This window comes from Ascaphus truei, chromosome 1 (genome assembly GCF_040206685.1).
Source record: "Ascaphus truei isolate aAscTru1 chromosome 1, aAscTru1.hap1, whole genome shotgun sequence".
Lineage (NCBI taxonomy): Eukaryota > Metazoa > Chordata > Amphibia > Anura > Ascaphidae > Ascaphus > Ascaphus truei.
In genome coordinates this window covers 161,798,439-161,814,585 of record NC_134483.1, presented here as the reverse complement: position 1 = coordinate 161,814,585, position 16,147 = coordinate 161,798,439, and the positions used below count along the sequence as shown (strand labels likewise).

At 41.7% G+C, this 16,147-nt stretch overlaps 1 protein-coding gene across 8 annotated transcripts in view; it reads right to left on the bottom strand.

The window, feature by feature from the left end:
* The window catches only part of RFX3 (regulatory factor X3), a 351,522-nt gene that overhangs the window by 175,288 nt on the left and 160,087 nt on the right, over nucleotides 1-16,147 (bottom strand). For all 8 annotated transcript variants that reach the window (XM_075597033.1, XM_075597041.1, XM_075597089.1 and 5 more), the window contains one exon: nucleotides 11,268-11,392. In XM_075597033.1, the coding sequence (XP_075453148.1) occupies nucleotides 11,268-11,392 (125 nt within the window). The remainder of the gene's footprint in view (nucleotides 1-11,267; nucleotides 11,393-16,147) is intronic.

Sequence of the window (16,147 nt, the reverse complement as noted above, 5' to 3'; positions counted from 1 at the left end):
GTGTACAGTTTATGTATGTGTTTCTGGGGGTGTAATATTCATGCATGTGTTTGGCTCTGAATACTTTGGACAAATAATTTTTTATAAAATGGCTTTTCTTCCTTGAAAGGTTGCAGACCCCTGACCTAAGGTAATGAAGGTCACCTGTTATTTTACATTTATTATCTGGGATTGAAGCAGAGGGTTTCCGGAGCCGAAATGAATGCGGGTCAGCTCCGGAGACCCCCAGCTTCAATCCCATGCAGCAAAAAAAAAAAAAAAAAAACTCCATCTGTTGCAAATCACTATTCCGATCTGATGATAAAAAAGTGGGTTTTAACCCGCGATGTGCTTTGTGAATGGCAGTTACTGGCAAAAAAAAATGCAAGTTTGGCCATTTTCTGAGGCACCACACAGCTTGTCGTAGCACAAGTGCTAAAGCTCGTTAAAAAGCTGTTAACAAGCAATTTTGCCACGTTATTGAAGCTTTGTGAATAGCTACACAAGTAAGATCACTAGTAAAGTACACTTAACAAGCATTAAGTCACTTATCAAAGTTTAGTGAATAGGCCCCATAGACTGTAGCAATAGAGGGGTTACATATGCATATATACACACTATAAAAAGGAAACATGAGTACATTTGTGTAGAATAGCAAATGAATGACAGGCACAAACTAGGATGAATTTTAAAAGTACTTCTTTGTTTTTTTTAAAGAATATCCCATTCAAAAGGCAGAAAATAATAGACTGCCACCTGTCACAGGTGGCCCTGTATTTGAACTTTGCAGACCAAATCAACCCTTCACCTCAAATTGGTACGTGGCCAGAAGCGGGTCTCCTGTAAAAAAAACAACAACAACAAAAACCCATCTATTTAAATCATGCCATGTCTACAGCCTAGGTGGGTTGGTTCATTTGAATGTGCAAAAATTCCTCAAGGCAGTTTAAAGTAGTAGTATACGCTAATTAAAAAAAAATGTGTTTCCCAAAGGAGAACCTTCACTTTCTTTCTTTTGGGATCCCTCAGGTACTTAAGCTTTTTTTTTATTCTCCTTTCTCTGCTACTGTTGTGAAAATGAGCCCTGGGAAAAACAACCAATATTGATCACGTCATAATGGTGTAGAAGAATCTGGGAACACCAGAGTGAGATTATTAAATTACAAGTATTTATTGGCTCGCTATGAAAGAAGTTGCTGGAAGGATATTTTGAAGTTAGGGCAGCAAGGAAATAAAAAATAAAAATTGCTCAAGAACCAAAAGGATTTCAAAAGAAAGACTGGGGGTGTTCATGCTCCTCGTCTCCTTACTGTACATAGGCAACAGTCAAATAAATCTATGAATATAAAAAGTTAGGAAGATTGTTGCTTTAAAAAATAAAAAAAAAAGATTGTAGACCGATACGACAAATAGAAAAACTGCTCATATTTTATAATACATCAAAACAAAAAATGTTCACTATCAATTTTAAATTAATGAATTACTGACAGTGCCAACAAAAAAACCTTTTGCCAACCATTATCACTTTTGATACTCTCAAGGAGCTGTAAGGAGAATTTGGGGCGCTGTAAAGTCACAATAAAGGTTGCTTCATTCTCTGAAGAGAGCCTCCCCCTGATGTCAGAAAGACCCCCTCTGACATCACAGGTACCACTCGCCAAACACCACTGGGCTATGTGCTATAACACCATGGAACCATCCCAGTGTGGCTATACCCTAAGCACTGCTGCAACCTCTTATAGCTTGGTCACACCTCTGGATGCTTCTATGTTCTCAGGTGTTTATCTACCACCACTTGCTAACCAGCGGCAGTGGCAAACATGAAGAACAAGAATTGTGGTTGCAACATCCCCTCCAGTGCAGGAAAGGATTTTAATTAGGTACTGGCTCTTTTGGAATCAAAGAGGTACAGCAATGTCTGTTTTGTACTTGATTTGTAAATTGGGGTGTTATTTCTTTACTGATCTTTGTAACATAATTAGTGAGTGTGTAGGTGGAACCTTGTGAGCTATAATTTGTCACGTTAGACAACATTTCAAACAGGCCCGCTAATTAATCATCGTCCTTTTTCACTGTATGTCCGAAACTTTAGCACAGAAAGAATTTACTGTTAACTCTTAATATCTGAATTGATTACTCTCTAACATACCTAAATTATCAGACCTACCTAATTACGCAAATGTATTCCTCTGAAGATCTGTATACTATACCTGAAATTTAGTATTGATTTGGGACATTCTGTTCAGTAGGCTAATAAGCTTTCTTGCTAGTGCAAGTGATGTATATTTTACTAACTTTATTTATATATGTTTGTAAGTGGAGCGTTTTTATGTGCATGGCCTTGATATATAATTCAGCACTCTCTTGTAAAATCATTTAAAACTTTCATGGGTCCATTTAACACTTGAACACTTCTCTTCTGGAAAGTGTTCGGGTATATTAAAGTAGATTCATTACCATGTTCTCAAGACAATTTTTTTTTGCTTATTTGGCGGCTTTCAAGCTACATTTTATCATTCTTCAAACATGAATTACAATGAGTAATTTTGGGCTATTGTGGGCTCAACTATGTTAATGTTTCAACTACAGTTAATTTTTTCAGTTAATACTGTTGTCAAGGGTTACCCCTCATTGGCGTTTAGTGAATCTCTTCCTAAGTGAACTGCCCTTTATGTACCAAACAAGATAGAAAAAGCATACTGCCATTAAAATATTTAGTTTACTTTCTTCTAAACGTACAAAGTTCAATCAGAGACCAAAAATTAACTTAATAGATTTTAGATTTAATATACAAAAATATAAGTACTTAGGTTACAGAAAAAGATTACAAAAAACATAAAGTACAATAAATGCAGACAGTTTCTTCAAAATAAAAGGATAAACAAAGAAATCCTATATGTTACCACATAACAATATCTGTTTCCTTTCCAAAGAGGTCAATGGAGCATGAAAGATGAGAATTCACGTGTCCAAAATCAGAGCACACCTCTATTACATTTTGATTTCAGAACTGAAATGCAGGGTTTAAATTCTAAATTCCCTTCATAGAAACGCAGCATAAACCCACCTTCTGGGTGTGTATCCTCAAGCCCACCTCTCATCAATCAGCCAGTGACATTTTTATGACTTACTGCAAGGAAACAAAGAACTTTCTTTTGTATAATAAAGCTGCCTAAATACTTCAGAACTTAATTTCTACAATACTTAGAATTATGCCCACACAACTTCAACGTTTGCAGGATAAAACAGATAGAGATATAACATAAACCAACCTGTCATTCTTGGTAACAATTTAATCAGCTACTTGCAACTGTTACAAAGATTCATTTATAATGCTTGTGAATCGTTGTAAGACCTGTAAAACTACACAATTCTAGAATACCTTCCTGGCCACACCCCCTGGTATTTGTAGATCCCTTTCAGGAATCCCTTTTAAGATACGGTACATAAGAGGATTGTCGTTTATTTGTACAGTCGGAGAGGAATAGAGATCCCCGATTCCTAAACCAGGTTTAAGCATGAGATAACCTCAGTCCTAATAAAAAAACACATAAAAAACAGGTACTGTCAGTGGGTTGACCTGCCGTAAAACTAATTCTCTGTATTCTTAAGGCAACTTGTAGCTCAAGTTAACTGATTGTGCCCAAGTTGATTAAAATACTGAATATGTTCATGGTATTTTCATTACAATCCTTGTAAATAAAATTAACTTCATCCAGGTCCTGCAAGTGCTGCCCATCCCTCCCCCCCTCAAATGTACAGTAGCCCTAAAAATATCCCACGTGCTAGAAATCCAAGATGAAAGTTGTGGATTAAGTCCGTTTGTGTATTTTGTCTCCTTTTCTTTTTGCAGTATGCTTTTAATACTGGATTGCTCTGGCGTAGCACAAGATCTCTAACATCCAGCATGCTAATTATATTGTTCAACTTTTTTTTTTTAATGTACAGTATCATTGTTCGCTGGTAAGTTATGCTGCATAATTATTCCTGCAGCGAGGCAGGGCTAGCCCCAGCACTTTTCAAGCATTACAGAAAGAAAGAAAAGAAACAAATATAATGCTTTCTTGAGTGCTTAAGTGTAGGCAGTGAAATTAACAGTAATTATGCACATGAAGTAAAGCCCTGCACCAAATATGACAGGACGTCCCATGGAGAAAATGATCTGCGATAAATAATTAATTGTTTGGTACACAAATCACATTTAGGAATGAACTTTAGTGATTTTTTTGGTGAGGACAGGGGTCCAAGTCCAATTTGAGATTTGACAAGCACATTGTATAAGGCCCATGGTTATTAATGACATAACGAGTTGGGCAGGAGCCTCGAAAAAATGTTCACTAGAAACTGGAACTGATTCACTATAGGGGATATACTGTAATGTTATATATGATGACGTCTACGATCCTGTTTGTTGTGTTACAAAATGGTAAACTGGGCGGCAATAACCCAAAACAGAAGGTGTTTCTAGCAAGAACAGGTAGAGAGGTTCAGAAAGATAAAAGCTAATACAGGGCCTGTAAAAACTTTTTTTCTGTGGATGCTCATTTCTCTCATATATTTGAAGTGATGTGTGATGTGTTTTGCCTGTAATAAAAAAAAACTAATAAAAAAAAAAAAACAATGAAAAACTGATTATAATTAAGGTGTACGATCATGTCACTCGGATGTTACTTGTTGACAAGGTCCACCCACCATAAGTAAAACAGAAACGAATTACACATATGGGACAACTGGTTAATGATTGCTGCTTTGTTACTGTGAAAGGTACCTCAAAGTGCTCCTCTAAAGTAATTGAAGATTAAGAATCCGTAATAATGGAACCTACAGTACAGTATGTCCAAAAACTGTATGAGGCATATTGTAAAGGATAAGGGCTTACTCTTTTCTCATAAGTATCTTTGTATGGTACATATAGTATTATAAACCACTATTGAGACTCAGAAATGGGACAGTCGATATAAAGAGACTCTTAAAAATATACAAGGTACTAGGTGCTATATCAACCAGGAAGCTGTATCTAAATATCAAACCTAAAGCAATGTTATTGTGCACTCTTTACTTGCCCAATATCAAGTGTAAAATGTGTGCTATTGGCACTTTTACGGTGTCACCAAAAATCACTATTTCCACCACCTTTATGTAATGGTGTTTCCCTCACCTTCCGGGACATTTCCCTGTTACCAGGTGTGTAGTGCTGAATACCTGCTGGCTTACAGGATGCTGAGTCGTCCACAGTGGTAGTGGGGACATCAGGGCAGGCTTCTGGGGTAGATTCTGGCTGTTTAGCTCATGGGTGTCAGCGCCTCCATCACTTGCAGGCCAAGGGAAGGTAAAGGAAATCCCTGCAGGAGAACTTACACTACTCCCCACTGATAGATTGCACACCAGGCAGGAGTATAGTTGAACGGGAACACTTTATTATCTCTCCTCTCCTCTGCATGTACAGCATACAATGGTATCTGCATTCACAGTCAATTGGTCTTCAACCTTAGGATGGTCCCTGGACGTGCACCCCTGGCCCTAGGGCACCAAGGGCAGTCCCAACTCTTCCCTGACTCCCTAATAGAGTCAGAGGTAAGGTACTCACCCCACTCCCCCAAAGGAAGGGGACAGTAGATGCCAGAGCCCTGAGCACTTCTGTGTGAGACCCTAACTAAATTTAGGAAGTGCAGCCCCTTAAGTACCGGGGCAGAAGGTCCAAGGTCTGAGCCCAGGATTGGGCAGAACACAGGCCTTAGCCCTGTCACTCAAGGGAGCTGCCTGCTTATGGGGAAAACCCTGGATTGGTCCTGACACTGCCCGCACTGTTACCAGGACTCACATGTCAGGGAGGGCAGATTAATAGCCATACCAGGCATGGCTACACTTAGTAAACAAAGCCTTACATTTATTTAGTAGACAATAAGCCATTGAGCATCTAAATTCCCACGCCTAGACTCTCCTTTTGCTGTACATTTGTAAAAAGGTGCACACACAGTACGATCTTCTACTTATTGGTTCAGGGAATTGCCACAGGAAGAAAAAAAAATCACAGATGATGCAAAAAATGTTTTAATAAACGACACAGGACATTTGGCTGAGTTGACACAATTTAAGGAACATATAGAGTATGCTTGAATCCATTATATATCTTCCTCTTCTCTTTCCTAAATCTAAAGCATTCACTTGGTAGAACAGAACCTTTGAAGTATGTATATAGACATGGTACACTCTGTTATCATCACTATATTCTGGGTGACACAGGAGGCTGAGAGATGACATTGCTGGTATGTTGGGGGCAGCTGCTGATCAGTTGACTAACTTTGGATGTTTTTAAGATTTGTGATATGTAGTGATTAAAGTAAAGGGGTAGCTATATGCTTTCTTCCCCTGAAATGGTACTATGGTAGCCCTCCCCCTCCTACTTTCTTGAGATTACAAACTGAACTATCCTCTGAGGTTGACTAAACCTTACTGAGCCAAATTAGATTTCTAAGAAAAGTCAGGTGATGGATTCAATCTGCATAGTAACATATATACAGTATATATATATATATATATATATATATATATATATATATATATATATATATATATACAGTCCCATAACGGTCTATGGCCTGGGTATTCAACGAAATGTCCATTGAAAAATTGCAATTGTACAAACTTTTACCCTCTTGTCCGTCAAACTAAGAATAGCTTGGGGGCCAATTCTTAAATCTGACTGCAAGACTTGGGCTGCATCCTAAGAAATAGTCACTATATCCTACGCGTACACTTTTTTTTGAGCTTTCCTTATTAAAAATATATAAACGACATTGGTATCTCCCTCACTCTGCCCCCACACCCCCTCTCTCTCATCATCCCCCATCGCTCTACACCTCGTCCCTTCTGTCTCTCCCCCCTGCCCCGTCCCTCTCCCTTCATTTCCTCTGTCTCTTTCGCCCCATTCCATCTGTCTTTCTCCCTCTGCCCCCAATCCCCACTGTCTCTCTATCCCCTCCCCCCCATCCCTTCTGTCCCTCTCTCTGCCACAAACAGCATAACTCCCACCCAAATAGCCAAACAACGCCCCTCTCACTCACCCTCCCGGCCAAACAAGGTCTCTCCCACTCTCCCCTCTCTGGGCACACAACCTCTCTTCCACTCAAGCTCCAGGCCGCATTGCAAGGTTACTTGGGCCGCATGCAGCCTCCGGCCAGCATGTTTCACAGCCCTACCGTATTGGATTTGCAGTCACTATTTCAAATATTTGTGTACTATAGTCCGAATACGTAAGCCTATAATAAAGCAACATTGGAGACCTAAAGTTGTGAAGATATAAACTTTGAAATGGAAGGTGATCAGGTCAGAAGATAAAACATAAATGCTGCAAGCACAAGAAGTGCATCACTGGGCACTTGTAATGTGTATTTCCTGCTGCTGCAATCAGGATGCTGGCAGCTCACTTGAGAAGGTAGTTCAGTACTCATGGAAAAATAAGCTTGTTCTAAGAATCTTTAGGACATCAAATATAAACAAAAACGGAGAACGCTGCACCATCTTGTTGGAAACTGCTCCATTTAGAAATGTTGGATTATTTTGTACCTCGTACTGTACATCTGCTTTAATTAACTGTAAATCCATGCAAGTAGAAGAAAAATCCACCCACACAAAAAATTACAGCTCTGTCTGAGCAAAAACAAAAACAAAAAACAAATCTGTGTTAGACACTTACAATAAAAACAAGCAAACACCTGGATTTGAATTGTCATGGCTTGTTTTTTTTATTTTTACAGATTGGTTAGCGATTTTATGTAATGATGTATTTTGGTGGCTACTGGTTTTAATTAATGTGTTGCCTAGTGGTTGTATGAATTAATTGTTGTGTTGGTTACGGCTTTTATGTATTAAGTGTTTTGGCTAGTGGTATGATTTATATATTTGATTGCAAAGTGGTTTTACTTATTTTATTGAATGCCTAGTGGTGTTATTTCTTTAATTGATTGGCTAGTGGTTTTATTTAGTTAATTGCTTGGTTGGCTAGTGGTTTTAATTTTTGTTTCTGGGTGTTTAGATGCTCGTTATATCTGTTTTATTATTGTGTATTTTTGACATTCATGCTTTTGTATTAGTGTGACCATTGACTGCTATTGTAGCTTATCATGCCCATATTATATGGGTATGATGTACTACTATGCCACTCAATGGGTACAGGGTGGGTAAAGTGGGTCCGGGGTGAGTGGTTAGGCCTCCCGGGTGGGTAGTGGGGCAGGGTGGGTTAACCCCTTAATTATTATAGCGGTTAGTAACTGCTAAGGTGATTAAGGGGTTAGGGGCCATTAGATTGTATTTTTTATGTATTGTTGCTGGTATCGGAGGACATGGTCCTGCAGTATGCTGACGAGGATGCCCTTCATGTTGGCAGGGGTTAATAGAATGGTTTTTATATACTTTATTTATGATGGCTGGCTAATGTTTTGTTTAATAATGGGCAAATAATCTATTATCCATATCTGGATAATAGTTATTTTGAACATTACTGTACTGTATGTGTTTGGTAGGGGGGTGGGTGGGTTTATTGAAATGTAGGCCATGTTTTTGTGAATGGTACCGCAGGCCAGCGTGGACCCACAGGGACCACCCGAGGACCCACGGACGCTCACGGGGACTAACTGAGGACCCCCGGACACCTGCGGAGACCACCTGGGGACCCCTGTGGGGCCCCTTTGACACCCGTAGGAACCACCCGAGGGCCCCCAGACACCCGCAGGGATCACCTGAGAGCTCCAGACATCCATGGGGACGACTCGGGGACCACCAGACACCCACTGGGACAACTCGTGGACCCCGTTGTGGCCCACATAACCCGCGGGACCACCTGGAGGCCCATAGAGTCTAGCGGGGACCACTCGAGGGTCCCCACACACCCGTGGGAACCCCCCGGGGAGCCCTATGGGGCCTGTGGACACCTGTGGGGACCACCAGGGGACCCTCGCCAGCCTGTGGTATTAATCCTGTGTGTAAAAAAAATAAATAATGGTTTTATGTGGGGGCACAGGGGGTGGGTTGTGTATTGTTGTTTATTAAATATTGTAATGGTTTTTGGTGGCCTAGGAGGTGGCCAGTAGGGCTGTTGTGTATATTTTTTTGTATTGTGGGTAGATGTGGGTGAAGGGGGTATTAGCCCCAAGGATGGGTGTTTAGGCCTACGGGGTGGGTAGCGGGAGGGTATTAACAGCTAAGGTAATAAAGGGGTTAAGTGCACCCGCAAGCCCCCCGCAAGACCTAAACACCCACTAAAGGCCAAATACCACCTTCACCCACCCCGCTACCCACAATAAGCATGGCACTGGTAGTTAACACCTCCATTGCCTTAGCGGTTAGCCGCTAAGGTAATGAAGTTGCCTGTAAATGCATTTTTCATGCATCTGATTCATGCCGGGGTCTCCGGGGGTGATATTAATGGATATCAGCTCCGGAGTCTCCCAACATCAATCTGATGCAGGAAAAATGCATTTTTTTTCCTCTAAGTGCCGTCTCGCAGCTTCTCCCCACCTTCTTGCCAATTTTTTTGGCGAGACGATTTGGAGAGGAAATCTCTATTCTAGAGCGGCGATCAGCCTCGATAAGCTGATCGGGGCTACTAGAATTGAGCGAGTTTAAGAAGCTGGCGATAAGCGGCAATAAGTTGCTTATCTCCACGTGTTTGGTGTTTTTTTAGTGGCAAAAAAAAAGTGGCGACTTTTGCTCTTATCGCCAGCTTATTGGGGCTTACTGAATAGCAGTAGGCTTTTTTGGCGATAAGCTGGCGATAAGGGGCTTATCGCTGCTTATAGCATGAGGCCCCTGATCTGCTTGACTAGGTTCACAATTGGTTATAAAAATCAAAAGGTCTGCTAAAGCTCATACACATGTATCAGTCGCTTCTCAGACATAAGGAAATGTCATACTATTGGATTTCTGAACAATGATAAGCAGTATTCTTTGTGCATAACGACAGCAAGAAAAATTATTTATGTGACAACATATGCACATAACTGTACAGCCACAAGTCAAATGATATGCACGTTTTGCACATCTCTGATTTAAACTTTGCTGTAGTGAGGGGCTTCAAGCAGCAATGCCACCTAGTGAGCCATTTTTACATTAGCCACTTGAGCAATATTGATGAGCATCGGAGCTGAGGCACTAAGCACAGCCACCGGACAAAGTCTCAGCATGACCACTAATAGGAGGCGTATAGTGAGTCTGTTACTGCGAGTTGACATAAGAAAAGTGAGGTACACTTCTAACATACAGTTCAAAAGTAAGTCACTGTTTGGGACTATGTTCTAACGGTCTGCTCATATTGCTGAAGTCCAAATAAAATAAATAAACACGAACAGCAGCTCTCACATTAAAGTCAGAAAAAGAATGTGCTGCAACAAAATCCAATGACGTTAAAGCATTGGGAGATAGCAAGCGATATTTCGATCACCTACAGCAGGGCTGCTCAACCCCAGTCCTCAAGACCCCCCAACAGGTCAGGTTTGCACGATATCCCTGCTTAAGCACAGGTAGCTCAATCAGAGCTCCCTGCTTCAGCACTGGTGGCGTAATCAGTTCTGAAACAGGGATATCCTTAAAACCTGACCTGTTGGGGGGGTCCTGAGGACTAGAGTTGAGCAGCCCTGCCTTTCGGGATCGTCATCAAGATCCAGGGGATCTACCGTAAGTGGTTTGGTACCTACAGGATAAAATGATCATCTCAGACACAGATACTGTAAGCACAAAGACAGTAGACAGCCACTTGTGCCATGTACATGATATTCACCTACTGTACAAGAACATAAGTAGCTGGCACTGCAGACAAAATGTCCTCCTTACTTGTATGCACACATATATGCTTGCAAGTGGAATGTTATATTGTATAGAAAAAAAACTAAGTTCTGGAACACAAGGGTGTCATTTACAGTATAAGGGTGCTTTGAGAGCATTTCACTAAGTCCTTGCTTTTGGCAGGTGGTGGCAGTCCTTCCATAAAGGACTACATCGAGGATACACCTGATATGACTGGAAAGATAACCTAGGAAACCATACTGTAAGTTTGCCTATTTTTTTTTTTATTTCAACCATAATGGGTTCTAAATATGTTGGCAATATTATGCTTCTGCAATACAGTAAAGTGTTTGCATGAATGAATACAGACAACAGGAGAGCATTTGGGAGGCAAGCCACCACTCTTTCCTGGCTGCTCGCCAGCCTTTGCATGATATAAACATGACCAGTAAACAGGGACGACATCTCTAGTTTGTGCAGTGGAGTTTATGGTGCAAACGGCCACTTACCTGTTGCTGCACTGGTACTTGCTGTACCACCTGGGTGGGCACTCCTGTCTGACCAGCCACAGACGTCTGTAAAGTCACTGGCGAACCTGTGTCCGACACAGTCTCTGACGTCTGCATGGTAGTCTCTAGAATTAAAAGGAAAACTCTAGTTCAATGTTTGACTCTCGTAACAACGCTTGTTACATTACAAGACTACAAAGCAGCTGATGCACATCAATAGTTCCACCATGTCACTCAGAGGTCCTCTGCATTCTGAATATGCCGAAAATTGGCACATTTTAAACCAATCATAAGTGTTTCACGTTAGCATCATTAGTTAATATACCCTCTATATCAAAGCCAAATGATACAGCTGCAGCTGACGTTATTCAAACAAATCACGGTGCCGATTTCGTGTGCTCTTCTGTACTCCACGCTGCATGAACGCGGCCAATCGCCCCAGGCACCCGCGCTTATTGTGATTGCTTTGTTGAATTTCATGGATTCTGTTTCTTTGGCTGCAATGAAATGAATGAATTGTAATGTGTACAGTACTGTGCTACTCTGTCAATTTAAGGTGTTTAAAAACCAGAACTCTAAAATGCCATTTTCTGCACTCGCATCTTAAGGCGGTAAGGTTGGAAGACATCCCGCGTCATGACATCTGTATTCCGATATACACAACGCGTGATTTGTTTGAATAACGGCCGCTGCAGCTGTACTTTCCCCAGGTGATGCATCAACACAAATACTGTACATTTTTGCTTGATGAATTGCACTTTTTTTTATTGCTTGTGTCCATCAAATGTAAGGAAGAGTGACGCAGAATGTGAGCATGGGAAAATGACACACCATAGGACCTTGCCAAGAGCTTTTATGATGTCAATAAAAGGGTAAAAAAAAAAAATTATGCAGAGACGAAGAATTTGATGCATCATTATAATATGTTTACCATGTAAATTTACTCTAACCCTTCAAGGGACACTACCAAAATCGCAAGTCAATTCATACAGATAATATAGTGGAGATAAATAACTTGATTCATTGACATTAGGAGAAGTTAAAAACAATGCTCAATGTGCCAATTTTACTCAATAAATAGCTTACTACATGACGTCAAGTGAAATATATTATATATATATTTCAAATGGTGACCTAAGCACACAAGATAAGGATATGTTGTAGTATGTCACTGGAGGACTAGTATTCTATAAATTGTGCACTCACATACTGTATAATCTACTTGTTTTTTATGCATATTGATCCATATCGTTCAGGGATACAGGAGAGTGTACAGTATGTATGTAGAGGTAAAAAGAGTCTCCTTTCTTTCTTGGAGAGGCATTTCTAGATTGAGGTGCGGTACATAGTGTGACACTGATAAAATACATCTGTTTTTGCGCAGTAAAGAGAGAAATTTACAGGATTTAAGTAAACACAAGCAGTGACTGGGAACCATTCAGCATAGTCTTGTCTGCAACCACGGATGGTAATCTCACGCAGCATGTGGAGCTCACACGCCTGAGCCTTGAGTTTCTCAGTCTTCGTCTCTGTCCGATGACAACGGAGAACGCGTCACGTGTGGCGTTGCTGTCTTGCCAGCTATGAGGGTTTAAATAAGATCCAGGAAATCCAGGGAATTATCCCTATGTGTTTCAATTAACAGCTTCTTCAGGGGTGATGTCATAGTCCTCTATCCCTACCCTTTATATAGCCTAAATAATTAGGGCTAATTGATATGGGAATCAGAATATAGGGGATAATACTAATTCATGATTAACTATAATTACAACTAAATAACAATATATTTTAATTTTAAACAAAATAATATTAAATATGATGCACTAAAATAGAAATTAATTGAACTAAATCAACAGTTACAACAAAAGACAGGGGTGCCCAATGCTACATCCAATTGACAAAACATATAAAGTAATAAGTATAAAGTTTAAATACTTCAATAATAATATTTACTTGGTTATTTAGTAAAACCCTTTGGTCAAAGCGTCATAAGACTGCATACCAACGTCAAGGTATAACCAAAATTAATGCAGGTCCTACACTACACTGTGAACCCTTCCTTTTACCTCAGTATGAGGGGAAGCAACCATACTGTATGTGTGTGTAATTCAACAGTTAGATGGACGGATAACAGAGAACTAACAAACATTTTCTCGACATGTTTTAAATCTGCAATGCCTCTACAAAAAGGAACACAGACTCGTTTTACCTCTACATACAGTACACTTACCTGTATCCCTGAACGATATGGATCGAAATGCATAAAACTCAAGTGGACTAAATGTACACAATTTATAGAATACCAGTCCTCCAGTCATATTTGTGACATATTTCTGTATATTATTATTTCTATTATTATTATTACTATTATTATCTGTTATTTATTTGATTACCACATGTATTACTGCTGTGAAGCGCTATGTACATTAATGGCGCTATATAAATAAAGACATACAATACAATACATACTACACCATATTAGCTTTTTTCCTTATCTTGTGCGCTTAGGTCACCATTCCGACTCATCCTATTTCCTGTGAGGATCCAGTGTGGGGCCTTCTCAGACTTTGAGTTGCATGATATACTGTAGGGACAGAATATTTCACTATATTTACAATGTTATTTTCACCTTCTTCCCTCACTATCACTTTTGATTGCTGATTTATGCACTTCTTGTTTTTTTACCTCTGGCCAGGCCTGGCTGCCGGTCGCGGCCGGGCCCCGGCTCCCCAGTAGATGCAGGCCTTCCTGCCCCACGCCGAGCTTCCAGGCCTCTGATGTCAGCACGCAGGGTCCCTCTGCCATCAGTCTGCTTCAGCTTCCGGTGCGTGCTGACTGGAAGCTCGGCGTGGGACACAGAGTGAGGATGCATGCAGCTCATGGAGAGTCGGGGTCCGAGACCGCCAAACCCCTGCAGCCACCGGTCGCGACCATCTCCAAGGTATGACTATTTTTATATATATGTATTGGGGTGAGTAGAGGTCCTTTTATATGTATTGGGGTGAGTAGAGGTCTTTTTAAATGTATTTGGGGGAGTGTGGGACTTTTATATGTATTGGGGGGTCTTTTATATGTATTGGGGGAGTGTGGGACTTTTATATGTATTGAGGGGTCTTTTATATGTATTGGGGGAGTGTGGGACTTTTATATGTATTGGGGGGTCTTTTATATGTATTGGGGGAGTGTGGGACTTTTATATGTATTGGGGGGTCTTTTATATGTATTGGGGGAGTGTGGGACTTTTATATGTATTGGGGGGTCTTTTATATGTATTGGGGGAGTGGGGGCTTTTTTATATTTCGTGGGGCTTTTTTAAATGTGTTGGGAGATTTTATATGCATTGGGGTTTTTTATATATGCATTGTTTTTTTAAATATGTATTGGTGGTCTTTTTTATACGTATTGGGGAGGTGTTTTTTTTGTATGCATTTGTTTTTGTTTTTTATATATACTGTATATTTGGGGAGGTCGGGGTTGTATATATTTGGGGGTTGCAGATTTTTTTTATGTATTTGGGGGTGGGAAGTTTTTTGCATTGGGGTGGGTTTGTTTTGGTATATATTTTGTGGGGGGCAGGGAATTGAGTGAGAGTGGTGTAATTGACGGAAGGGGGAGAGGAGAGAGGGGGGAGGGAGTGAGGAAAAGAGGTAGGGGTGAGAAAGACATGTGAGGCGGGGGGCAGGGATTGAGGGAGAGTGGGGTAATTGATGGAGGGGGGAGAAGTGAGAGGGAGGGAAGAGAAATACATGGGAAAAGGGAGGGAAATAGAGGGTGACCGCGAGGTGTAAAATTGGGAGGCTCGCAAGGTGTGAAAATAGGGCTACCATTTAAGTAAAAGTTGCGTCCTAGAAAAAAAAATGCATGGTAGGTGTGCTATGGGGGGGGGGGGGGGGGCTGCTTGCATTTGTCCTGGGCCCCAAGGTTTCAGTTGGTGGCCCTGCACACTATAACATAGTACAGCAGTGCGCAAACTGGAGGCGCTAGATTTTTATGGGGGGAGGCCCGGGCGGTTGCAGAGGTCCCGCGCCCACCCCCAAGGCATTTAAATTAAATGCAGAGGGACCGTGCGAGGCCTCTGAGAAGCTTGGTGTCAGGCGTCGGCATGGCAACGCAGCTTCAAATGACGCAGCGGGGTCATGGGACATCATGGTTGGCACGGTAACGTGACGTCAAATGAGACCGCGGGTCACGTGACATGACGTCACACGATCTTGCGGGGTCGCGAGGTTAGGTAGGGGGGCACTCTAACTGAGGAGAGCAGGTGGGGGAGTTGGGCGTCGCAAATAAAGTTTATGTGCCCCTGATATAGTATATTTTTTATGAGGGAATGAGAAAGATTAAAGGGTTTATGTTATGAAGGTCAATACACACATGTGAGGATTCGCCATCCTGGCGGTCGCAGACCGTCTCCTCACCCCAACAAGCCTTTCGTGACGGATACCTAGCATGCGCGGTTTCATGGTGAGTACGCGCATGCGGATCTTGCGCACACTGTTCAACTGCCCGCGGATTCAGACCCCACCCCATCACATGATGCAGACGTTCGACCAGCCTCCCTGCTGACGCGCGAGTCAGGCCCCACCCCCATGACGCGCGTGAGTCGGTGCACGACTGGCCCCGCCCCCTCTGGTCCCAGGAATCGGCGTGGGAGTGAAGCGCGCTCTAAACTCCACTCCCTGACGCGCGCGGGATGGCATGCGAGCAGTTCCACCCTCAACCCCGATTAGGCTGCATCATAGGGCACACCTGTGTGCACCAGCAGCCAATCGATTCTCACTTCCTGGTTCCACCCTGGCTGGCTATTGGAGGCTCCTCCTATTTTTACCCTCAGTTTACAACCAGTCTTTGCTGAGCATAGTCATTGTGACGCCGTGCCTTGC